The 26,883-nt window shown below is 34.7% G+C and overlaps 1 protein-coding gene across 1 annotated transcript in view; it reads left to right on the forward strand.

Moving 5' to 3' along the window:
• LOC144439690 (protein turtle homolog A-like) overlaps window positions 1–26,883 on the forward strand; it is a 148,152-nt gene that overhangs the window by 102,685 nt on the left and 18,584 nt on the right. The window contains exons 11-13 of the mRNA XM_078128925.1: window positions 5,041–5,328; window positions 19,402–19,557; window positions 23,308–23,338. Coding sequence (XP_077985051.1) covers window positions 5,041–5,328; window positions 19,402–19,557; window positions 23,308–23,338 — 475 coding nt within the window. The remainder of the gene's footprint in view (window positions 1–5,040; window positions 5,329–19,401; window positions 19,558–23,307; window positions 23,339–26,883) is intronic.

The raw sequence follows: 26,883 nt of genomic DNA on the forward strand, positions 1-26,883 counted from the left end.
GAGAAATCGCTGCGTTCAGAGTGTCATTATTCACAGAATTGTTGTTTTCGAGTGAAAACCCGTCTTGAATTGTATAACTCTAACAAATGAAGACATGTCAAGTTATATTTTGAAAGTTGTATCGCTAGTTTGAGACGATTTTCTCACGTACTATAGTACTATCGAGGCTTACTTGGAAGTAGTAGGACCTTACTCCAGTTCATCGGGAAGTTTAGCCAGTCCGATAATTCTTTCTGGTTTAGTTTACAACACTTTTGATCACGCAGATTTTGTTGTTGTGATGAAAAGCAATAAAAAAAAAGATCATTTCAACCATTTTGTTGTGTTTTCTTTGTGAAAGGTAACCGAACATGAACGAGTGTTACCACTGTAACGTATGGCTGAGAATGACTCTCTTCCGGGTACTTGAGATTGTCGCCGTACGGAAACTAAGATGGCGATTAATACATTTCTTCCCTATATATATCTACCACAACTAGTACAAGTTGAATGTTGTTGACTTTGTAAATTTGTTAGAAAATTGAAATTCAAATTGCCTCAAAATTATTTTAGATCCCTAGTTTATTTCATTCATCATTAAAATTTTCCAGGGTTACAGCTGTAAGACACTGGAATTATTTATAGCCAACCTCAAAATCCTCTTTTTTTCTTTTTCTTGTGTGCATTTCCCAGTCATTTTTTTCTGAGATTTTGTGCAATTTTTCATAACAGTAGATTTTTGTCATAAAATGGTGACTATGGTATAAAAGTACAATACATTACCAACTTTTGTGTAAAATGTGTTTTATAGTGAGACATCATATGAAACCACTAACCACTTTATTGCATCGCTAAAACAAAACTGCATAGTGAAGAGCTGAAGACCTGAACCACTTCTACATGTCACCAAAATAAAAAATTAAATTAAAAAAAAAAACAGCGGAGCTATTCTGACCGATAGGTCGCTTGTTGATGATTTGTTTTGTCATTTAAAAAAAAATGTGTTAATGAGCATTGTGACCGACACCATATTGGAAATCAGTCCTCGAGATTTTAAGTAAACTGCCACTTTTCAAAAGATACCATTGACATCAAATAAGCAATGTAATATGTGCTATAGTCCTAATTCTATGCATTGTGCATCCAAATGACAAGTGTTTGTTCGAAACAGGGTTGTAAACTTCAAATCAAAATTCTGCACCCCTTCTGCATAATGGTTCATTCTAATAGATTATCTCGGTGGACAAAGCATTGTAGGTTACGATTTTTGACAGAGTCAGTCGTCAATAAAAATGATAATACTTATTCTAAAATTACCCCATTTTGAAAGGGAAAGTACTTTGTGGTTCATTTATGGATTTTGTATGATCAATATTGGTGGCAAAATTGCCACGTCAAAATTGCCGATGTCGTAATGCACAAGTGAGGACACTTCCCTAGCCACTATGCAACAGTGCAATGCTTTGAAGCCTAGCACATGTAGCAGAGGTCGTAAGTTCACATCCTCGTTCACAACTAGCTATTTCTGGAAATCAAAATTCTTCTATTTTTAGTCCCCGTTGGACGAAGTCCGGGATGGGGACTTATGGATTAGGTTTCGTGCGTGCATGCATCCGCCCGTCCGTCCAGAGCCATTTCTTGTAGATGCCTGGACTGATTTTTTTCAAACTTGGTACAGGGGCAACATACAATGGCATACATATGCACGTCAATTTGTTTCATGATACAATCCAATATGGCCACCAAGCAGCCATTTTGTTTGCAAATTTTCCCTGTCCAAAGCTATAACTCAGACATGCTTGAACAGATCTCATTCGAAGTTGGTATTAGATAGTGTTCTACGATATAAATGTGCATATTCATTTTCATCATGATACGATCCAATATGGCTGCCTGGCAACGATTTTGTTGGCACGGTTTTCATGTCCAAAGCCATAACTCAGATATGCTTGAACAGGTCCCACCCACCCAACCCCCGGACCCGACCCATCCTTTATTGTTGAATGGTTTATTCCATCACGTCATCTTGAAGAGTAGGCATGTCCCTTGTCCAATGAGGAGACACAACATTAGTAGGCATGTTCCATGTCCAATGAGCAGACACAACATATCTAAGTCTGTTTGATTTAGGTTCACCAGTGTTATTGTGTTAGTAGTGATATCAAGAAAATGACAACATAAACTGCCAGTTCCTTAAAACCCAATCATAGCGGGGACTGTTATTCTCAATGACTTGTTTCCTATGGCATTTCTATCGTATACCACAGTAGTATTAATAAAATGCCATTTTTGGTCAAATTTAGGTGTTTTTTCGATTCTCTTAATTCATGAACTTATGATGTCTACGGAAAAGCCACTACATAAGACAATCAGCTGGAATGAATATAAACTCACACGTACTACAATTCTTCATTCGTGGATTTTGAAAAATCCACGAATGAAGAATTGTAGTACGTGTGGTTTGAAATCAAATGATATACTGGGTGCTGAGGCACATAGTAAAATCCTTGACAGAGATAGGATTTGAACATAGTCCTTGCAGTCATATAGAATCTTCGAAAATGTCATGTCACGTGTGTGTGTGTGTGTGTGTGTGTGTGTGTGTACAACGGAAAGTCAAAACTGCTAAACCGATTGCCATGATATTTGATGGGTCCATTACCTTGGGTGTCTAGTTGGGAAATTGTTCAAATCATCTTACCATCGGTGTGTGATTTGGGTAAAAAAATGTGATTTTTGGCAAAAAATACATAAACTCAAAAACTACTTGGCAGATTGGGCTGAAATTTGGGTGAAACATTCTTCAGTGTTTTTACTGAGAATTGTTCATGGCATGATGGTCCCATCAGTGATATGCAAATTAGGGCTAAAAATGTGTCTTTTTGGTCAAAAATCTATAATTCCAAAACCACTGAGCACATTGGGCTGAAATTTAATGGGAATACATCTAGGGATGTATGGACGAAGTATATTAAGCATACAAATATTCCATGAGTGATTTGCAAATTAGGTGTAAAAATGTTCATTTTTGGTCATAAACTTATATCTCAAAAAGTACTTGGTCAATGAGTCTGAAACTTGGTGAGATGTTTCTGAATATTATTCTGCAGATTTTCTTCAAAACATTTTGACAAAATTGGCCCTAGCAACCATGACCACGCCCTTAGCAACAACCAAATGGCAATTTATTTTGGTCAAATAACATCTGGTAGGCAAGTGAGTAAACATTCAAAAAATGTATGTAAATACCCTAGCAACCCTGACCACACCCATAGCAACAGCCAAACGGTGGTGTATTTCACAAAGATAACAAAAGGGATAAAAAATAGACAATTGAATAAACATTCAAAAAACGTATGTAGATTTGCCTAGCAACAAGACCACGCCCATAGCAACAGCCAAATAATCATGTATATTGCAAAGATAACAGGAATAGAAAGACAAATGAATAAACATTTCAAAAATGTATGAAAATATGCCTAGCAACAAGACTGTACCCACAGCAACAGCCAAATGATCACGTATAACAAATATGTATGCAAATATATCTAACAACATGACCATGCCCATAGCAACAGCCAAATGATTGCGTATATCGCATGCGCACAAAGATAGCAACATGGTTGGATAGGCAACAGGATAGTCATTCAGCAAATGAACACCTATTGTTAGCATCAACTAGCTATGGATAAAATTTTTTAAAAACTGTATAGTTGTGCTACAACGCCATTGGCAGTATTTTTAAATGTAAATATGAGACAGTATACAGCAGGGTTGTAAATCTTTACCTGTATTTGGTATGAACAATTGGTGCTGTGGTGATGCACATGTATGGAGTAACGCATATCATGCTAGGCACAACATTTGTCAAGTTATGTGTACACTGTATGCTTGTATTGCTGTCACTCGGTAAGTTGTGTCATGTGCTAATATTATATTGTGGTCTTTGAGTGAGAAATGAGACAAATAAAATTGCACCTGCAAGGAGGTCCATAGACTATTGAATTAAAATATCAGACGATGCTATGTCTACTACATGGACTATGGTATAAAAGTACAATATTTTACCAACTTTCTGTGTAAAATGTGTTTTATAGTAAGACATCATATGAAACCACTAATCACTTTATTACAACACTAAAACAAAACTGCATAGTGAAGAGCTGAAGAACTGAACCACTTATACATGTTACCAAAATAAAAGATAAAAAAAAAACCAAAGAACCAGCAGAGCTATTCTGACCGATACGTCGCTTGTTGTTTAAAGAACACCACGTCATCAGTAAGGGTCAAACGGAAGCCGACAATTTCTGCAGAAACAGCTTGAAAATTGAGGGGGATTTAACTGAGCCTTTACAACTTGCTAGTTTGGGATGGTCAAAATTATGAACATACACTGTATATGATTGAAAAATGCAGAAACATGGCACAAGTTACTCACTGTGAACTGATGATAGGTCAAGTTGTGTTCTATGGCTCTATTGTAAGTCACACTCTTGGGCTTTCCTCCTACACACACAGATTTTTGTAAGAAAAGTAGATACTTCATGCCATAGTCATAACATTTCTGACACTTACATGAGGCTTGTGTGTATTTTAACAAGTGAATAATGTACATATATTGGTGGTAGCATCTAGCTTGTTACGGTAAGCTGGGTAACATTTATCGGGGTTCCGCCTGGGAAATCAATGTGATACATTGTATGTAATAAATGTGGTGGAAAAAATTCATTGTGTTTGGATGCTATAAATACTAACATCATAAATATTGAACTTGTTTCACTCACTGTTGATGTGATCAAATCTACTGGAATTAATCCAGTACTTTCTGCAACTGGGTATTCAATTTTTTATTTTCACTTCCATCTTATAAACAAATTTTTATCGAACATTATTGTCATTTTTCAGCATACCTGAAAGTTTATTGCATGCACAACCTTAGCAAATTAAGCCATGGTGATGCAAGCTTCCAATTCCTATCAAAGTTTGTATGAATCAGTTTGATATACAGTATATGCCATGCAAACAGTTACCAAAGTATGATATTTTTCACTTTTGCAGGTTCTAGACCAAGTCCTCCGCGTTACCTGCGTGTCAATGAAACAGACACTGGAATCTTGATCTCCTGGACTTCTCCATTGAACACATCAGGTCCAATTACCAGATATATCATAGAGTATCAAAAAGTGGATGAAGCTTGGATGATTTTAGAAGACAACATTCCAGTAGCACAACATTCTTATCTGGCATTAATGTTGGAACCCGATACCCACTATGCATTTCGTGTATTTGCATTGACAAAAACAGCATTTAGTCAACCTAGTTCAGTGGTCCTGGCATATACTGGAGGTAAGTGTCATTACCAACAAACACTAGAGGTAAGTGTCATTGAAAGCAAACACTGGAGGATAGTGTCATTACCAACAAACACTAGAGGTAAGTGTCATTGAAAGCAAACACTGGAGGTAAGTGTCATTACCAACAAACACTAGAGGTAAGTGTCATTACCAACAAACACTAGAGGTAAGTGTCATTGAAAGCAAACACTGGAGGTAAGTGTCATTACCAACAAACACTGGAGGTAAGTGTCATTACCAACAAACACTAGAGGTAAGTGTCATTACCAACAAACACTAGAGGTAAGTGTCATTTAAAGCAAACACTGGAGGCAAGTGTCATTACCAACAAACCCTAGAGGTAAGTGTCGTTGAAAACAAACACTGGAGGTAAGTGTCATTACCAACAAACACTAGAGGTAAGTGTCATTGAAAACAAACACTGGAGGTAAGTGTCATTACCAACAAACACTAGAGGTAAGTGTCATTGAAAACAAACACTGGAGGTAAGTGTCATTACCAACAATCACTGGAGGTAAGTGTCAGTACCAACAATCACTGGAGGTAAGTGTCATTACCAACAATCACTGGAGGTAAGTGTCATTACCAACAATCACTGGAGGTAAGTGTCATTACCAACAATCACTGGAGGTAAGTGTCATTACCAACAATCACTGGAGGTAAGTGTCATTACCAACAATCACTGGAGGTAAGTGTCATTACCAACAATCACTGGAGGTAAGTGTCATTACCAACAAACACTAGAGGCAAGTGTCATTACCAACAAACACTAGAGGCAAGTGTCATTACCAACAAACACTAGAGGTAAGTGTCATTACCAACAATCACTGGAGGTAAGTGTCAGTACCAACAAACACTGGAGACAAGTGTCATTACCAACAGACACTAGAGGTAAGTGTCACTACCAACAATCACTAGAGGTAAGTGTCATTACCAACAATCACTGGAGGTAAGTGTCAGTACCAACAAACACTGGAGACAAGTGTCATAACCAACAGACACTAGAGGTAAGTGTCATTACCAACAAACACTAGAGGTAAGTGTCAGTACCAACAAACACTAGAGGTAAGTGTCATTACCAACAAACACTAGAGGTAAGTGTCATTGAAAACAAACACTATAGGTAAGTGTCATTGAAAACAAACACTAGAGGTAAGTGTCATTACCAACAAACACTATAGGTAAGTATCATTGAAAACAAACACTGGAGGTAAGTGTCATTACCAACAAACACTAGAGGTAAGTGTCATTGAAAACAAACACTGAAGGCAAGTGTCATTGCCAACAAACACTAGAGGTAAGTGTCATTGAAAACAATCACTAGAGGTTAGTGTCATTGAAAACAAACACTAGAGGTAAGTGTCATTGAAAACAAACACTATAGGTAAGTGTCATTACCAACAAACACTATAGGTAAGTGTCATTGAAAACAAACACTAGAGGATAGTGTCATTACCAACAAACACTGGAGGTAAGTGTCATTACCAACAAACACTAGAGGTAAGTGTCATTGAAAACAAACACTGGAGGCAAGTGTCATTACCAACAAACACTAGAGGTAAGTGTCATTGAAAACAAACACTAGAGGTAAGTGTCATTACCAACAAACACTATAGGTAAGTATCATTGAAAACAAACACTGGAGGTAAGTGTCATTACCAACAAACGCTAGAGGTAAGTGTCATTGAAAACAAACACTGAAGGCAAGTGTCATTACCAACAAACACTAGAGGTAAGTGTCATTGAAAACAAACACTAGAGGTAAGTGTCATTGAAAACAAACACTAATGGTAAGTGTCATTGAAAACAAACACTAGAGGTAAGTTTCATTGAAAACAAACACTAGAGGTAAGTGTCATTACCAACAAACACTATAGGTAAGTATCATTGAAAACAAACACTGGAGGTAAGTGTCATTACCAACAAACACTAGAGGTAAGTGTCATTGAAAACAAACACTGAAGGCAAGTGTCATTACCAACAAACACTAGAGGTAAGTGTCATTGAAAACAAACACTAGAGGTAAGTGTCATGGAAAACAAACACTATAGGTAAGTGTCATTGAAAACAAACACTAGAGGTAAGTGTCATTGAAAACAAACACTAGAGGTGTAAGTGTCATTACCAATAAACACTAGAGGTAAGTATCATTGAAAACAAACACTGGAGGTAAGTGTCATTACCAACAAACACTAGAGGTAAGTGTCATTGAAAACAAACACTGGAGGTAAGTGTCATTGAAAACAAACACTGGAGGTAAGTGTCATTACCAACAAACACTAGAGGTAAGTGTCATTTTTTGTGAGTCACCACATAGTAAGAAATAGGGGAACACCAAATTTTGGTGTGTCAGTAGAAATTGTGTGCATCAGTGGTTTGTCAGATTGGCTTAGAGGACTCACTGACCAAAGGTCAGCTTTCTTTTAATACCTTGTCTTTGACTTTGATCTTCATATTCAAGGTCAAATAGCAAACATATTAAATTAATTGGTTAATGCAATTGATAGTGGCATTCTCTAAACACTTCCTGTTGAAATGAGATAACATATTGAATTAATTGGTTAATGCAATTGATAGCGGCATTCTCTAAACACTTCCTGTTGAAATGAGATAACATATTGAATTAATTGGTTAATGCAATTGATAGCGGCATTCTCTAAACACTTCCTGTTGAAATGAGATAACATATTGAATTAATTGGTTAATGCAATTGATAGCAGCATTCTCTAAACACTTCCTGTTGAAATGAGATAACATATTGAATTAATTGGTTAATGCAATTGATAGCGGCATTCTCTAAACACTTCCTGTTGAAATGAGATAACATTTTGAATTAAATGGTTAATGCAGTTGATAGTGGCATTCTCTAAACACTTCCTGTTGAAATGAGATAACATTCAATTAAATAGTTAATGCAATTGATAGTGGCATTCTCTAAACACTTCCTGTTGAAATGAGATAACATATTGAATTAATTGGTTAATGCAATTGATAGTGGCATTCTCTAAACACTTCTTGTTGAAATGAGATAACATATTCAATTAAATGGTTAATGCAATTGATAGTGGCATTCTCTAAACACTTCCTGTTGAAATGAGATAACATATTGAATTAATTGGTTAATGCAGTTGATAGTGGCATTCTCTAAACACTTCCTGTTGAAATGAGATAACATATTGAATTAATTGGTTAATGCAGTTGATAGTGGCATTCTCTAAACACTTCCTGTTGAAATGAGATAACATATTGAATTAATTGGTTAATGCAATTGATAGTGGCATTCTCTAAACACTTCCTGTTGAAATGAGATAACATATTGAATTAATTGGTTAATGCAGTTGATAGTGGCATTCTCTAAACACTTCCTGTTGAAATGAGATAACATATTGAATTAATAGGTTAATGCAGTTGATAGTGGCATTCTCTAAACACTTCCTGTTGAAATGAGATAACATATTGAATTAATTGGTTAATGCACTTGATAGTGGCATTCTCTAAACACTTCCTGTTGAAATGAGGTAACATATTGAATTAATTGGTTAATGCAATTGAAAGTGGCATTCTCTAAACACTTCCTGTTGAAATGAGATAACATATTGAATTAAATGGTTAATGAAGTTGATAGTGGCATTCTCTAAACACTTCCTGTTGAAATGAGATAACATATTGAATTAATTGGTTAATGCAATTGAAAGTGGCATTCTCTAAACACTTCCTGTTGAAATGAGATAACATATTGAATTAATTGGTTAATGTAGTTGATAGTGGCATTCTCTAAACACTTCCTGTTGAAATGAGATAACATATTGAATTAAATGGTTAATGCAATTGATAGTGGCAGTCTCTAAACACTTCCTGTTGAAATGAGATAACATATTGAATTATTTGGTTAATGCAATTGATAGTGGCATTCTCTAAACACTTCCTGTTGAAATGAGATAACATATTGAATTAATTGGTTAATGCAATTGATAGTGGCATTCTCTAAACACTTCCTGTTGAAATGAGATAACATATTGAATTAAATGGTTAATTCAGTTGATAGTGGCATTCTCTAAACACTTCCTGTTGAAATGAGATAACATATTGAATTAATTGGTTAATGCAATTGATAGTGGCATTCTCTAAACACTTCCTGTTGAAATGAGATAACATATTGAATTAAATGGTTAATGCAATTGATAGTGGCATTCTCTAAACACTTCCTGTTGAAATGAGATAACATATTGAATTAAATGGTTAATGCAATTGATAGTGGCATTCTCTAAACACTTCCTGTTGAAATGACATAACATATTGAATTAAATGGTTAATGCAATTGATAGTGGCATTCTCTAAACACTTCCTGTTGAAATGAGATAACATATTGAATTAAATGGTTAATGCAATTGATAGTGGCATTCTCTAAACACTTCCTGTTGAAATGAGATAACATATTGAATTAAATGGTTAATGCAATTGATAGTGGCATTCTCTAAACACTTCCTGTTGAAATGAGATAACATATTGAATTAATTGGTTAATGCAATTGATAGTGGCATTCTCTAAACACTTCCTGTTGAAATGAGATAACATATTGAATTAAATGGTTAATGCAATTGATAGTGGCATTCTCTAAACACTTCCTGTTGAAATGAGATAACATATTCAATTAAATGGTTAATGAAGTTGATAGTGGCATTCTCTAAACACTTCCTGTTGAAATGAGATAACATATTGAATTAAATGGTTAATGAAGTTGATAGTGGCATTCTCTAAACACTTCCTGTTGAAATGAGATAACATATTGAATTAATTGGTTAATGTAGTTGATAGTGGCATTCTCTAAACACTTCCTGTTGAAATGAGATAACATATTGAATTAAATGGTTAATTCAGTTGATAGTGGCATTCTCTAAACACTTCCTGTTGAAATGAGATAACATATTGAATTAAATGGTTAATGCAATTGATAGTGGCATTCTCTAAACACTTCCTGTTGAAATGAGATAACATATTGAATTATTTGGTTAATGCAATTGATAGTGGCATTCTCTAAACACTTCCTGTTGAAATGAGATAACATATTGAATTAATTGGTTAATGCAATTGATAGTGGCATTCTCTAAACACTTCCTGTTGAAATGAGATAACATATTGAATTAAATGGTTAATTCAGTTGATAGTGGCATTCTCTAAACACTTCCTGTTGAAATGAGATAACATATTGAATTAATTGGTTAATGCAATTGATAGTGGCATTCTCTAAACACTTCCTGTTGAAATGAGATAACATATTGAATTAAATGGTTAATGCAATTGATAGTGGCATTCTCTAAACACTTCCTGTTGAAATGAGATAACATATTGAATTAAATGGTTAATGCAATTGATAGTGGCATTCTCTAAACACTTCCTGTTGAAATGACATAACATATTGAATTAAATGGTTAATGCAATTGATAGTGGCATTCTCTAAACACTTCCTGTTGAAATGAGATAACATATTGAATTAAATGGTTAATGCAATTGATAGTGGCATTCTCTAAACACTTCCTGTTGAAATGAGATAACATATTGAATTAAATGGTTAATGCAATTGATAGTGGCATTCTCTAAACACTTCCTGTTGAAATGAGATAACATATTGAATTAAATGGTTAATGCAATTGATAGTGGCATTCTCTAAACACTTCCTGTTGAAATGAGATAACATATTGAATTAATTGGTTAATGCAATTGATAGTGGCATTCTCTAAACACTTCCTGTTGAAATGAGATAACATATTGAATTAATTGGTTAATGCAATTGATAGTGGCATTCTCTAAACACTTCCTGTTGAAATGAGATAACATATTGAATTAAATGGTTAATGCAATTGATAGTGGCATTCTCTAAACACTTCCTGTTGAAATGAGATAACATATTCAATTAAATGGTTAATGAAGTTGATAGTGGCATTCTCTAAACACTTCCTGTTGAAATGAGATAACATATTGAATTAAATGGTTAATGAAGTTGATAGTGGCATTCTCTAAACACTTCCTGTTGAAATGAGATAACATATTGAATTAATTGGTTAATGTAGTTGATAGTGGCATTCTCTAAACACTTCCTGTTGAAATGAGATAACATATTGAATTAAATGGTTAATTCAGTTGATAGTGGCATTCTCTAAACACTTCCTGTTGAAATGAGATAACATATTGAATTAAATGGTTAATGCAGTTGATAGTGGCATTCTCTAAACACTTCCTGTTGAAATGAGATAACATATTGAATTATTTGGTTAATGCAATTGATAGTGGCATTCTCTAAACACTTCCTGTTGAAATGAGATAACATATTGAATTAATTGGTTAATGCAATTGATAGTGGCATTCTCTAAACACTTCCTGTTGAAATGAGATAACATATTGAATTAAATGGTTAATTCAGTTGATAGTGGCATTCTCTAAACACTTCCTGTTGAAATGAGATAACATATTGAATTAATTGGTTAATGCAATTGATAGTGGCATTCTCTAAACACTTCCTGTTGAAATGAGATAACATATTGAATTAAATGGTTAATGCAATTGATAGTGGCATTCTCTAAACACTTCCTGTTGAAATGAGATAACATATTGAATTAAATGGTTAATGCAATTGATAGTGGCATTCTCTAAACACTTCCTGTTGAAATGACATAACATATTGAATTAAATGGTTAATGCAATTGATAGTGGCATTCTCTAAACACTTCCTGTTGAAATGAGATAACATATTGAATTAAATGGTTAATGCAATTGATAGTGGCATTCTCTAAACACTTCCTGTTGAAATGAGATAACATATTGAATTAAATGGTTAATGCAATTGATAGTGGCATTCTCTAAACACTTCCTGTTGAAATGAGATAACATATTGAATTAAATGGTTAATGCAATTGATAGTGGCATTCTCTAAACACTTCCTGTTGAAATGAGATAACATATTGAATTAATTGGTTAATGCAATTGATAGTGGCATTCTCTAAACTCTTCCTGTTGAAATGAGATAACATATTGAATTAATTGGTTAATGCAGTTGATAGTGGCATTCTCTAAACACTTCCTGTTGAAATGAGATAACATATTGAATTAAATTTTTAATGCAATTGATAGTGGCATTCTCTAAACACTTCCTGTTGAAATGAGATAACATATTCAATTAAATGGTTAATGCAATTGATAGTGGCATTCTCTAAACACTTCCTGTTGAAATGAGATAACATATTGAATTAAATGGTTAATGCAATTGATAGTGGCATTCTCTAAACACTTCCTGTTGAAATGAGATAACATATCGAATTAATAGGTTAATGCAGTTGATAGTGGCATTCTCTAAACACTTCCTTTTGAAATGAGATAACATATTGAATTAATTGGTTAATGCAGTTGAAAGTGGCATTCTCTAAACACTTCCTGTTGAAATGAGATAACATCTTGAATTAATTGGTTAATGAAGTTGATAGTGGCATTCTCTAAACACTTCCTGTTGAAATGAGATAACATATTGAATTAAATGGTTAATGCAGTTGATAGTGGCATTCTCTAAACACTTCCTGTTGAAATGAGATAACATATTGAATTAATTGTTAATGCAGTTGATAGTGGCATTCTCTAAACACTTCCTGTTGAAATGAGATAACATATTGAATTAATTGGTTAATGCAATTGATAGTGGCATTCTCTAAACACTTCCTGTTGAAATGAGATAACGTATTGAATTAAATGGTTAATGCAATTGTAGTGGCATTCTCTAAACACTTCCTGTTGAAATGAGATAACATATTGAATTAATTGGTTAATGCAATTGATAGTGGCATTCTCTAAACACTTCCTGTTGAAATGAGATAACATATTGAATTAAATGGTTAATGCAGTTGATAGTGGCATTCTCTAAACACTTCCTGTTGAAATGAGATAACATATTGAATTAATTGGTTAATGCAATTGATAGTGGCATTCTCTAAACACTTCCTGTTGAAATGAGATAACATATTGAATTAATTGGTTAATGCAGTTGATAGTGGCATTCTCTAAACACTTCCTGTTGAAATGAGATAACATATTGAATTAATTGGTTAATGCAATTGATAGTGGCATTCTCTAAACACTTCCTGTTGAAATGAGATAACATATTGAATTAATTGGTTAATGCAATTGATAGTGGCATTCTCTAAACACTTCCTGTTGAAATGAGATAACATATTGAATTAAATGGTTAATGCAGTTGATAGTGGCATTCTCTAAACACTTCCTGTTGAAATGAGATAACATATTGAATTAATTGGTTAATGCAGTTGATAGTGGCATTCTCTAAACACTTCCTGTTGAAATGAGATAACATATTGAATTAATTGGTTAATGCAGTTGATAGTGGCATTCTCTAAACACTTCCTGTTGAAATGAGATAACATATTGAATTAAATGGTTAATGCAATTGATAGTGGCATTCTCTAAACACTTCCTGTTGAAATGAGATAACATATTGAATTAAATGGTTAATGAAGTTGATAGTGGCATTCTCTAAACACTTCCTGTTGAAATGAGATAACATATTGAATTAATTGGTTAATGCAATTGATAGTGGCATTCTCTAAACACTTCCTGTTGAAATGAGATAACATATTGAATTAATTGGTTAATGCAATTGATAGTGGCATTCTCTAAACACTTCCTGTTGAAATGAGATAACATATTGAATTAATTGGTTAATGCAATTGATAGTGGCATTCTCTAAACACTTCCTGTTGAAATGAGATAACATATTGAATTAAATGGTTAATGCAATTGATAGCAGCATTCTCTAAACACTTCCTGTTGAAATGAGATAACATATTGAATTAAATGGTTAATGCAATTGATAGTGGCATTCTCTAAACACTTCCTGTTGAAATGAGATAACATATTCAATTAAATGGTTAATGCAGTTGATAGTGGCATTCTCTAAACACTTCCTGTTGAAATGAGATAACATATTGAATTAATTGGTTAATGCAATTGATAGTGGCATTCTCTAAACACTTCCTGTTGAAATGAGATAACATATCGAATTAATTGGTTAATGCAATTGATAGTGGCATTCTCTAAACACTTCCTGTTGAAATGAGATAACATATTGAATTAATTGGTTAATGCAGTTCATAGTGGCATTCTCTAAACACTTCTGTTGAAATGAGATAACATATTGAATTAATCGGTTAATGCAATTGATAGTGGCATTCTCTAAACACTTCCTGTTGAAATGAGATAACATATTGAATTAATTGGTTAATGCAATTGATAGTGGCATTCTCTAAACACTTCCTGTTGAAATGAGATAACATATTGAATTAATTGGTTAATGCAATTGATAGTGGCATTCTCTAAACACTTCCTGTTGAAATGAGATAACATATTGAATTAAATGGTTAATGCATTTGTAGTGGCATTCTCTAAACACTTCCTGTTGAAATGAGATAACATATTGAATTAATTGGTTAATGCAATTGATAGTGGCATTCTCTAAACACTTCCTGTTGAAATGAGATAACATATTGAATTAAATGGTTAATGCAGTTGATAGTGGCATTCTCTAAACACTTCCTGTTGAAATGAGATAACATATTGAATTAATTGGTTAATGCAATTGATAGTGGCATTCTCTAAACACTTCCTGTTGAAATGAGATAACGTATTGAATTAAATGGTTAATGCAATTGATAGTGGCATTCTCTAAACACTTCCTGTTGAAATGAGATAACGTATTGAATTAAATGGTTAATGCAATTGTAGTGGCATTCTCTAAACACTTCCTGTTGAAATGAGATAACATATTGAATTAATTGGTTAATGCAATTGATAGTGGCATTCTCTAAACACTTCCTGTTGAAATGAGATAACATATTGAATTAAATGGTTAATGCAGTTGATAGTGGCATTCTCTAAACACTTCCTGTTGAAATGAGATAACATATTGAATTAATTGGTTAATGCAATTGATAGTGGCATTCTCTAAACACTTCCTGTTGAAATGAGATAACATATTGAATTAATTGGTTAATGCAGTTGATAGTGGCATTCTCTAAACACTTCCTGTTGAAATGAGATAACATATTGAATTAATTGGTTAATGCAATTGATAGTGGCATTCTCTAAACACTTCCTGTTGAAATGAGATAACATATTGAATTAATTGGTTAATGCAATTGATAGTGGCATTCTCTAAACACTTCCTGTTGAAATGAGATAACATATTGAATTAAATGGTTAATGCAGTTGATAGTGGCATTCTCTAAACACTTCCTGTTGAAATGAGATAACATATTGAATTAATTGGTTAATGCAGTTGATAGTGGCATTCTCTAAACACTTCCTGTTGAAATGAGATAACATATTGAATTAATTGGTTAATGCAGTTGATAGTGGCATTCTCTAAACACTTCCTGTTGAAATGAGATAACATATTGAATTAAATGGTTAATGCAATTGATAGTGGCATTCTCTAAACACTTCCTGTTGAAATGAGATAACATATTGAATTAAATGGTTAATGAAGTTGATAGTGGCATTCTCTAAACACTTCCTGTTGAAATGAGATAACATATTGAATTAATTGGTTAATGCAATTGATAGTGGCATTCTCTAAACACTTCCTGTTGAAATGAGATAACATATTGAATTAATTGGTTAATGCAATTGATAGTGGCATTCTCTAAACACTTCCTGTTGAAATGAGATAACATATTGAATTAATTGGTTAATGCAATTGATAGTGGCATTCTCTAAACACTTCCTGTTGAAATGAGATAACATATTGAATTAAATGGTTAATGCAATTGATAGCAGCATTCTCTAAACACTTCCTGTTGAAATGAGATAACATATTGAATTAAATGGTTAATGCAATTGATAGTGGCATTCTCTAAACACTTCCTGTTGAAATGAGATAACATATTCAATTAAATGGTTAATGCAGTTGATAGTGGCATTCTCTAAACACTTCCTGTTGAAATGAGATAACATATTGAATTAATTGGTTAATGCAATTGATAGTGGCATTCTCTAAACACTTCCTGTTGAAATGAGATAACATATCGAATTAATTGGTTAATGCAATTGATAGTGGCATTCTCTAAACACTTCCTGTTGAAATGAGATAACATATTGAATTAATTGGTTAATGCAGTTCATAGTGGCATTCTCTAAACACTTCTGTTGAAATGAGATAACATATTGAATTAATCGGTTAATGCAATTGATAGTGGCATTCTCTAAACACTTCCTGTTGAAATGAGATAACATATTGAATTAATTGGTTAATGCAATTGATAGTGGCATTCTCTAAACACTTCCTGTTGAAATGAGATAACATATTGAATTAATTGGTTAATGCAATTGATAGTGGCATTCTCTAAACACTTCCTGTTGAAATGAGATAACATATTGAATTAAATGGTTAATGCATTTGTAGTGGCATTCTCTAAACACTTCCTGTTGAAATGAGATAACATATTGAATTAATTGGTTAATGCAATTGATAGTGGCATTCTCTAAACACTTCCTGTTGAAATGAGATAACATATTGAATTAAATGGTTAATGCAGTTGATAGTGGCATTCTCTAAACACTTCCTGTTGAAATGAGATAACATATTGAATTAATTGGTTAATGCAATTGATAGTGGCATTCTCTAAACACTTCCTGTTGAAATGAGATAACATATTGAATTAATTGGTTAATGCAATTGATAGTGGCATTCTCTAAACACTTCCTGTTGAAATGAGATAACATATTGAATTAAATGGTTAATGCAGTTGATAGTGGCATTCTCTAAACACTTCCTGTTGAAGTGAGATAACATATTGAATTAATTGGTTAATGCAGTTGATAGTGGCATTCTCTAAACACTTCCTGTTGAAATGAGATAACATATTGAATTAATTGGTTAATGCAGTTGATAGTGGCATTCTCTAAACACTTCCTGTTGAAATGAGATAACATATTGAATTAAATGGTTAATGCATTTGATAGTGGCATTCTCTAAACACTTCCTGTTGAAATGAGATAACATATTGAATTAATTGGTTAATGCAATTGATAGTGGCATTCTCAAAACACTTCCTGTTGAAATGAGATAACATATTGAATTAATTGGTTAATGCAATTGATAGTGGCATTCTCTAAACACTTCCTGTTGAAATGAGATAACATATTGAATTAAATGGTTAATGCAATTGATAGCAGCATTCTCTAAACACTTCCTGTTGAAATGAGATAACATATTGAATTAATTGGTTAATGCAATTGATAGTGGCATTCTCTAAACACTTCCTGTTGAAATGAGATAACATATTGAATTAATTGGTTAATGCAGTTGATAGTGGCATTCTCTAAACACTTCCTGTTGAAATGAGATAACATATTGAATTAAATGGTTAATGTAATTGATAGTGGCATTCTCTAAACACTTCCTGTTGAAATGAGATAACATATTGAATTAAATGGTTAATGTAATTGATAGTGGCATTCTCTAAACACTTCCTGTTGAAATGAGATAACATATTGAATTAATTGGTTAATGCAATTGATAGTGGCATTCTCTAAACACTTCCTGTTGAAATGAGATAACATATTCAATTAATTGGTTAATGCAATTGATAGTGGCATTCTCTAAACACTTCCTGTTGAAATGAGATAACATATTGAATTAAATGGTTAATGCAGTTGATAGTGGCATTCTCTAAACACTTCCTGTTGAAATGAGATAACATATTGAATTAATTGGTTAATACAATTGATAGCAGCATTCTCTAAACACTTCCTGTTGAAATGAGATAACATATTCAATTAAATGGTTAATGCAATTGATAGCAGCATTCTCTAAACACTTCCTGTTGAAATGAGATAACATATTGAATTAATTGGTTAATGCAGTTGATAGTGGCATTCTCTAAACACTTCCTGTTGAAATGAGATAACATATTGAATTAAATGGTTAATGCAGTTGATTGTGGCATTCTCTAAACACTTCCTGTTGAAATGAGATAACATATTGAATTAAATGGTTAATGCAGTTGATAGTGGCATTCTCTAAACACTTCCTTTTGAAATGAGATAACATATTGAATTAATTGGTTAATGCAGTTGATAGTGGCATTCTCTAAACACTTCCTGTTGAAATGAGATAACATATTGAATTAATTGGTTAACGCAGTTGATAGTGGCATTCTCTAAACACTTCCTGTTGAAATGAGATAACATATTGAATTAATTGGTTAATGCAATTGATAGTGGCATTCTCTAAACACTTCCTGTTGAAATGAGATAACATATCGAATTAATTGGTTAATGCAGTTGATAGTGGCATTCTCTAAACACTTCCTGTTGAAATGAGATAACATATTGAATTAAATGGTTAATGCAGTTGATAGTGGCATTCTCTAAACACTTCCTGTTGAAATGAGATAACATATTGAATTAATTGGTTAATGCAATTGATAGCAGCATTCTCTAAACACTTCCTCTTGAAATGAGATAACATATTCAATTAAATGGTTAATGCAATTGATAGCAGCATTCTCTAAACACTTCCTGTTGAAATGAGATAACATATTGAATTAATTGGTTAATGCAGTTGATAGTGGCATTCTCTAAACACTTCCTTTTGAAATGAGATAACATATTGAATTAAATGGTTAATGCAATTGATAGTGGCATTCTCTAAACACTTCCTGTTGAAATGAGATAACATATTCAATTAAATGGTTAATGCAGTTGATAGTGGCATTCTCTAAACACTTCCTGTTGAAATGAGATAACATATTGAATTAAATGGTTAATGCAATTGATAGTGGCATTCTCTAAACACTTCCTGTTGAAATGAGATAACATATTGAATTAAATGGTTAATGAAGTTGATAGTGGCATTCTCTAAACACTTCCTGTTGAAATGAGATAACATATTGAATTAATTGGTTAATGCAATTGATAGTGGCATTCTCTAAACACTTCCTGTTGAAATGAGATAACATATTGAATTAAATGGTTAATGCAATTGATAGTGGCATTTTTTTTTCAGACTTACCCATGTACTATACCACAGAAGACATCGCTACACCAATCATGGCAGCTGTTGTTGGAGCACTATGTTTTCTCATTCTTATATCACTACTCAGTGGTTTAGCTTACTATAGGATACGTAAATTGCAGAAAGCCAAGAAAAGAGTCACATTTGGTAAGAATTGATTATAGTCATTTATTCGTAGTCAGTCATCATCACTCTGGTACAGTGTCAGTCAGTCAGTCAGTTAGTCAGTTAGTCAGTTATAGTCACCCTGTCAGTTAGTTAGTGAGTTATAGTTCTCAAGCTGGTATTTGTTTTTGGTAAATTTACTTTGGACAGAGTTGTTTCAACATCTATTCATCAGCTAAGTACTGGTATTTAACACCTCTTTGTCATCCAGAGCCAAATGTCTCACATTAGTATTCTGCTATTTGCATTCATATGCATCATCATGCAACTTTACCATCAACCAATCTTCTACAACCGGAATGAACTGATGCAAATGAACACTGATTCCATACCCAAATGCACTGCAGAAGTTTGGCACTCAATCAAAGCCTCAGGAATTCAGTCCAAGCCCTGCACTCACTGTGGAGTAAGGGCTGGCTCAAGAAAGTTAAAGTCATCAAAGTTCAACTACAATGCACTTATCAAAGTTCCACTTATGCATCAGAGGACCATTAATCGTAATAACACTCTTAAAGTTTGTAGCTGGAATGCTCAGTCTGCACGTAATAAAGCAAGTGAGATTTCTGATTATATCTTGGAAAACAAAATGGACATTCTTGCTATTATCGAGTCATGGTTGAAAGAAACTGGTGATGAAGCAGTCATTTGTGAATTAACACCAACCGGTTATTCTTTCAGACATTACCCTCGTATCAAATCAACAGGTGGTGGAATTGCTTTAATACACAAGTCAACTATCACAGTCAGTAACTGGAAACCTCTTTCTAATTTTAACTCATTTGAAGCTATTGAAGTCAAATTCTGCAGTATAGCTATAAATACCAAAATTTTGATTGTTTACCGACCGCCCCCAAATACTAAGAACAAACTAACTGTGGCTAATTTTATGACTGAATTCGGATCATTATTGGAAACAACTTCATCTTTCTCTGGCAACTTACTAGTATTGGGAGATTTCAATTTCCACTGGGAGAAAGTCACTGAGACTAAAACACATAACTTTATGGACCTGATGGTGTCGTTTGACTTAAAACAACTTGTACGGAGAAAGTCACTGAGACTAAAACACGTAACTTTATGGACCTGATGGCGTCGCTTGACTTAAAACAACTTGTACGTGAATCAACCCATATCCGTGGACACATGTTAGATTTAGTTTTTACAAACGTTGCCTCCATTATCCACTCCACGTTGATTGATAAACTGTATCTCTCGGACCATTTTCCAGTACACATAAAGCTTTTGCTGCCAAAACCACCGTTTCTTCAAACCGAGAAAACATTTCGTCACATTAAAGACATTGAAATTGACAAGTTCAGCGCTGATATTGCTTCATCAAATCTGTGCCATTCTACTACAGATGATGTACACACAGCTGTTTCTCTATACAATTCCAACTTAATCAACCTTTTGAACAAACACGCGCCTGTAAAGAAGCGACTCTTCACACAACGTCCTGACTCCAAGTGGTACAACACTGATATACTATGTGCAAAAAAGCAACGCCGTTCGCTAGAAAAAAAATGGCGAAAAGAAAATCTAGAAATCAACAAACAGTTATTCCGTGATCAGTGCAAGAAAGTGAATTCACTAATCCGTCAAGCAAAACGTGCTTATTATACTGAGCTCATTGAATATAACAGTCACAATCAGAAAGCCCTTTTCAAGATCATATCAAGTCTGACAAAGGAAAAACCTCAGCTTCCCACATCTTCGACTGCAACTGCTCTCGCCGATTGAAAAAATAACTCATATTCGCACAAACCTAGATTCCTGTTGATTGTCAACTAATTCAACTGTGCCTCAAGTTGCGGCAATGTCAACTGTGACACTGTCAACCTTTGAACCCACGACAACGGAAAAATTAAAGGAAATTATCATGTCATCACCATCAAAATCATGCAGTCTCGATCCTATACCAACCATCCTTCTCAAAAGTGTCATCGACTCACTGCTACCAGAAATCACAAATATAGTTAATGCTTCGCTACAAACCGGGACTGTCCCAGAGTTACTCAAATTTGCAGTTGTTACACCTCTTCTCAAGAAACCATCTCTGGACCATGAAGTGCTGAAAAACTATAGACCGGTTTCAAATCTACCTTTTCTCTCTAAAGTCATTGAAAAGGTAGTTGCAAAACAGGTTACCAACTTTCTCAACGTCAATTCTCTCTTAGAACCACTCCAATCTGCATACAAGAAATTCCACAGTACTGAAACAGCACTTGTCAAAGTTCACAATGATATCACTTTATCACTGGATTCTGGAAATGATGTCATCTTGGTCTTATTGGACTTATCTGCCGCTTTCGACACCATTGATCATAATATTCTCATCACACGTTTGACTGAACTTGGAATTCAAGGCACCGTTCTACACTGGTTTTCTTCATATCTATCTGGCAGATTCCAATCAGTTGTCATCGAAGGTCATCAATCATCTCCATGTCCACTCCGATTCGGTGTACCCCAAGGTTCTGTACTTGGGCCTCTACTGTTCACTCTCTATATAGCACCCCTTGGACAACTTATTCGACATCATCAGTTAAATTTTCATCAATATGCAGATGATAATGAACTCTACCTGGCATTTACAAGAAGAGAGACAGCCATCGCTACGTCCAAGATCGAGGACTGCCTGTTGGATATCAAGAAGTGGATGAATACCAACAAGTTAAAATTAAATGATGACAAGACAGAAATCCTGCACATAAGATCTCGAGTCAGTCGTTCCCAAAATCACATTCAGTCATTAAGCGTTGGGGACAGTACCATACATCCAGTGAATTATGCTCGCAATATTGGGTTTTGGTTCGACAGCACCCATGAATTTAAACAACACATCATCCGACTCTGTAAGTGCATTTATTTCGATATTCGCCGCATTGGATTCATTCATAAACGCTACTCTTTCCTCAAAGCTTGATTACGCTAATGCCCTATTATTTGGACTACCGTCATCCAGCATTAATCTATTGCAGAGAGCTCAAAACTCTGCTGCGCGGCTAATTGCACAAGTGAAGAAACATGAACACATTTCTCCGATTCTGATGAAATTCCACTGGCTCCCTGTAATATATAGAATCAAATTCAAGATTTTACTTCTTACCTACAAAGCTTTGAACAGCACCGCACCTGACTACCTCACTACACTCATCGAACTTAATAAACCGACCAGATCTCTCCGCTCAAGTGACAAAGTTTCTCTTAAAACTCCACGAACAAGACTCAGATTCTATGGTGATCGTTCTTTCTCATATGCCGCTGCTACCTTGTGGAATGATCTTCCAAGTCATATTCGTTCAGCATCAAGTACTGAAATTTTCAAATCTAGGCTAAAGACCTACTTTTTTGAGAGAGCATATTTAAGTGACACTTTGTAAAGCGCCAGTGAACATTTTAAATGGATACCAGGCGCTATATAAATCTGTTATCATATCATATCATATCATAGTCACCCTGTCAGTCAGTAAGTCAGTTATTCAGACACTCAGTTGGTCAGTCAGTCAGTTAGTGAGTTAGTCAGTCACTCAGTCGGTCAGTTAATCACTCACTCAGCCAGTTAGTTAGTTAGTTAGTTAGTTAGTTATTAGTTAGTTAGTCAGCCAGCCAGCCAGTCAGTCAGTCAGTCAGTCAGTGAGTCAGTCAGGTAGTCAGGCAGATGGCCAGTCAGTCAGTTAGTCAGTGATGATATTTCAAATATTTTAATGATGTATATTTTCTTTGTTTCAGCTGATATGAATAGACAGTCTACGCAAACACTGTAAGTATTATGGGATATAAGCATACAAAGAATAGTAACTAGTAATTTTATCCCCAACTGGCACAGCCTAGAGGGGGCTATTACATTGGGTGCTGTCTGTCTGTCCATGTGTTCACCCTCATATCTCTGACATGCACCAACCAATTTAAACCAAACCTGGCATAATAGTAAAATGTTATTTTAGACATATGCTCATCACTTTCTTTTGAGACTGAATTTAATATGACCAAATAGCAGCCATATTTGTTGCATGTGCATTCACCCTCATATCTCTTCCATGCATCAACCGATTTCAACCAAACCTGGCACAGACATATGCATGTCATGTTATAGTGTAACCAAATCAATTGTTGTTGAATTTCACAATATGCATCATAAACTTGTATAGGTGTAATAGATAGTGACTTCATTCAAGTGTCTACACCCATACTATCTAAATGAGCTTTCTTCTTCTTAAAGGTCAAATAGCCAAATTTTGGTTACCTTCATAGCTTTTTGAATCAAACATTTCAAGTGTGATAATACATACATTTCCCTAGACCAAGTCAAAGCTATTAAATGAACTATCAAGATCAGTGAGCCCAACCACAAGGTTTGAGATAGACACCATAATGATAACACACAAACATCACTCATTACACTGTGTGGGCTCTGTATTTAGTTAATGATATAAACAGTAACAGCATGCACACTACTACACAAGGTATATAACTCATGTTGACATTTCCACAATGTTAAAGGAAATCCGATGTCTTCGCTATGAGCTTACCACAATGAAGGAAGAGACATCAAAAAAGATAAATTTAGATATACATGACGATCTTAATTCTCTGCGATCCGAGGTAACGGAACTAAAAGAGATGTTCAAGCATTCCGGAGATAATGACAATGTGAATAGTATTAATGTCACATCATCTAAGAGTTGTCAGTTACGTGTAGTTGGCACAGCTGTCAATGAGAATGTGACTTCTCCAGACAATGAATCAACATCTGGACCTACCGCTGAACCATTGGATGACATGGGTGAGGTGCAGCCCTCTCATCAACATAATAAAGAATCATTCCCTCAAAAGTGCCCGTCATATGCGAATGTCACAGCATCTGGTAGCACTATCCAACCGAGAGCTGTTGCTCGCAACGATGGCAGCTTCACAACCGTGACTCGTCGGCGTCAAAGAAATCGGCGGCTGAAACCAGTGATTGGCAGTGACCCAAATAAAAATGATGGTATGTTACAGGTTGTTGACTCGCGTCCTCCAGCACGTGTGTTTGTAAGCAGGCTACAACCTCACACTTCAAGTCAGACAGTCGTGAATTTTATCAGATCTAAAACAAATATAGAGTCAAAATGTGAAAGACTAAAATCTAAGTATGAAAGTTATGCTTCGTTTGTTATTGAAGTGCCACACGCTCAATTGCCAGAATTGATGAATGCCTCTGTATGGCCCGAGGGAGCATTGGTGAGAAGGTACTACCAATCTAAATCGAACTAGATGGCTCTACGTATAGCAACCTATAATTGTCGTGGTGTGAAGTCGGCAACCGAAGCAGTAAAGTGGTTGTGTAACGAGCATGACATTGTCCTATTACAGGAACATTGGCTGAGTAAAGGTGACCTTCCGTTGCTCTCAAATATTCACAATCAATTTTACGCAACCGGTACCACTTCCATGAATGATGGTAGCGGCATTAGAGTTGGTAGACCCTACGGTGGTGTGGGTATTATGTGGAAAAAATCTCTGACATCAACCATGAAGCCAAAGGTCTGTTACTATGATGACGACCGAATTATTGGTCTTCAACTACAATATAAAGACAGATCGCTTCTTATTATTTGTGTATATATGCCAACTGACTGTGACAATAACTACCATATATTCCTGAATTATCTATCCAAAATAAATAATATCATACAGGACAGCGGAATTAATAGTGTGTTTGTCTTGGGTGACTGGAATGCTGATCCGACTAAACCGTTCGGTAGAGAACTGAATTCATTTTGCTCAGAAAATAATTACACTTTGTCAGATGGTGTCTTTGTTAACTCGACCATTGAACGATTTACATATGTAAGTGATGCTCACCACACCACATCATGGTTGGATCACTGTGTGTCGACCCCGTCAGCCCATGCTAGTATTGAGTCGATTAAGGTCCTGTTTGATGTCGTTGCATCCGATCACCTACCACTATCTATTAAACTTTCTACGAATGATATCCCACCACTGGACATATCCTGCAGTGAGGATAACTTGTTTACTCATACTAATCCTCGAGTGCAATGGAACCGTGTTAAAGACAATGACATCCATTTGTATAAAACTGTCTCGGACCACCTTCTTAAACAAATAAGAATACCAGTTGAAGCACTGTTGTGTACTACTAGGAGATGTATATGTAACCATCACAAGGAAAGTATTTCGACCTTTTACCAGGACATTATCCAAGCTCTATGTAAGTCATCGTTACAATGTTTTAAAAATGGTAGTAGAAATTTTCATCCTATTCCGGGTTGGCATGAATACGTGAAAGAAGCCCACGATCAAGCAAGGGATGCCTTTAAACTTTGGAATTCATGTAACAAACCTAGATTTGGGCCACTTTACAATATAATGAGCTCTGCACGTGCCAGGTTTAAACACACGTTACGTGTATGTCAACGAAACGAGCATATATCACGAGCTGATGGCCTTGCAACTTCTTTGAGTCAAAATAACTGCAACAGCTTCTGGCAAAAAGTTCGTCTCGTAAGCAGTAAAACACCACCCCTCTCATCAACTATTGATGGTAGATCTGGTCAGGGCAATATTGCGGAGATGTGGAGTGACCACTACGCCACATTACTGAACTCTGTTACAAACAATTCAAATGAGGATTACGTTAAGTCTTGGCTGAACACACAAGACAATTTTGATGACTTTACTCAAATTAAAAGTATTGAAATTTTGACTGCAACTAACAGTCTTTCCACTGGAAAGGCTGCCGGTTCAGATACCCTTTCAAGTGAACACTTCAAACATGCAAGTAATCGTATTCATTTCTTATTAGCTTGGTCTTTTTCAGCTATGATTCACCATGCATTTCTACCAGAGGACCTAATGAAAACTATGATTGTTCCACTTGTCAAGGATAAAACAGGAGATATTACCAGCAAAGACAATTATAGACCGATTGCACTTTCAACTGTGTCTTCAAAAATACTTGAACTTATAATTTTAGAACGTTGCAAAGCTATGCTTAATACGGAAGATTTTCAATTCGGATTTAAGCAGAATCATTCTACAGACCTGTGCATTTATGTCATGAAAGAAGTTATTAACTATTATCAGTCATATAATAGTCCTATATATGTTTGTTTCCTTGATGCAACTAAAGCCTTTGACCGTGTAAATCATTGGACACTTTTCAGAAAACTAATCACCAGGGGTGTACCTAGTCACTTTATCCGTTTACTTATGGTCTGGTACAGTACCCAGACCTTTTGTGTACAGTGGGGTCAGGCAAGGTCATCTCTCTTTTCTGTCACAAATGGGGTTCGCCAGGGT

This window comes from Glandiceps talaboti, chromosome 9, assembly GCF_964340395.1.
Source record: "Glandiceps talaboti chromosome 9, keGlaTala1.1, whole genome shotgun sequence".
Lineage (NCBI taxonomy): Eukaryota > Metazoa > Hemichordata > Enteropneusta > Spengelidae > Glandiceps > Glandiceps talaboti.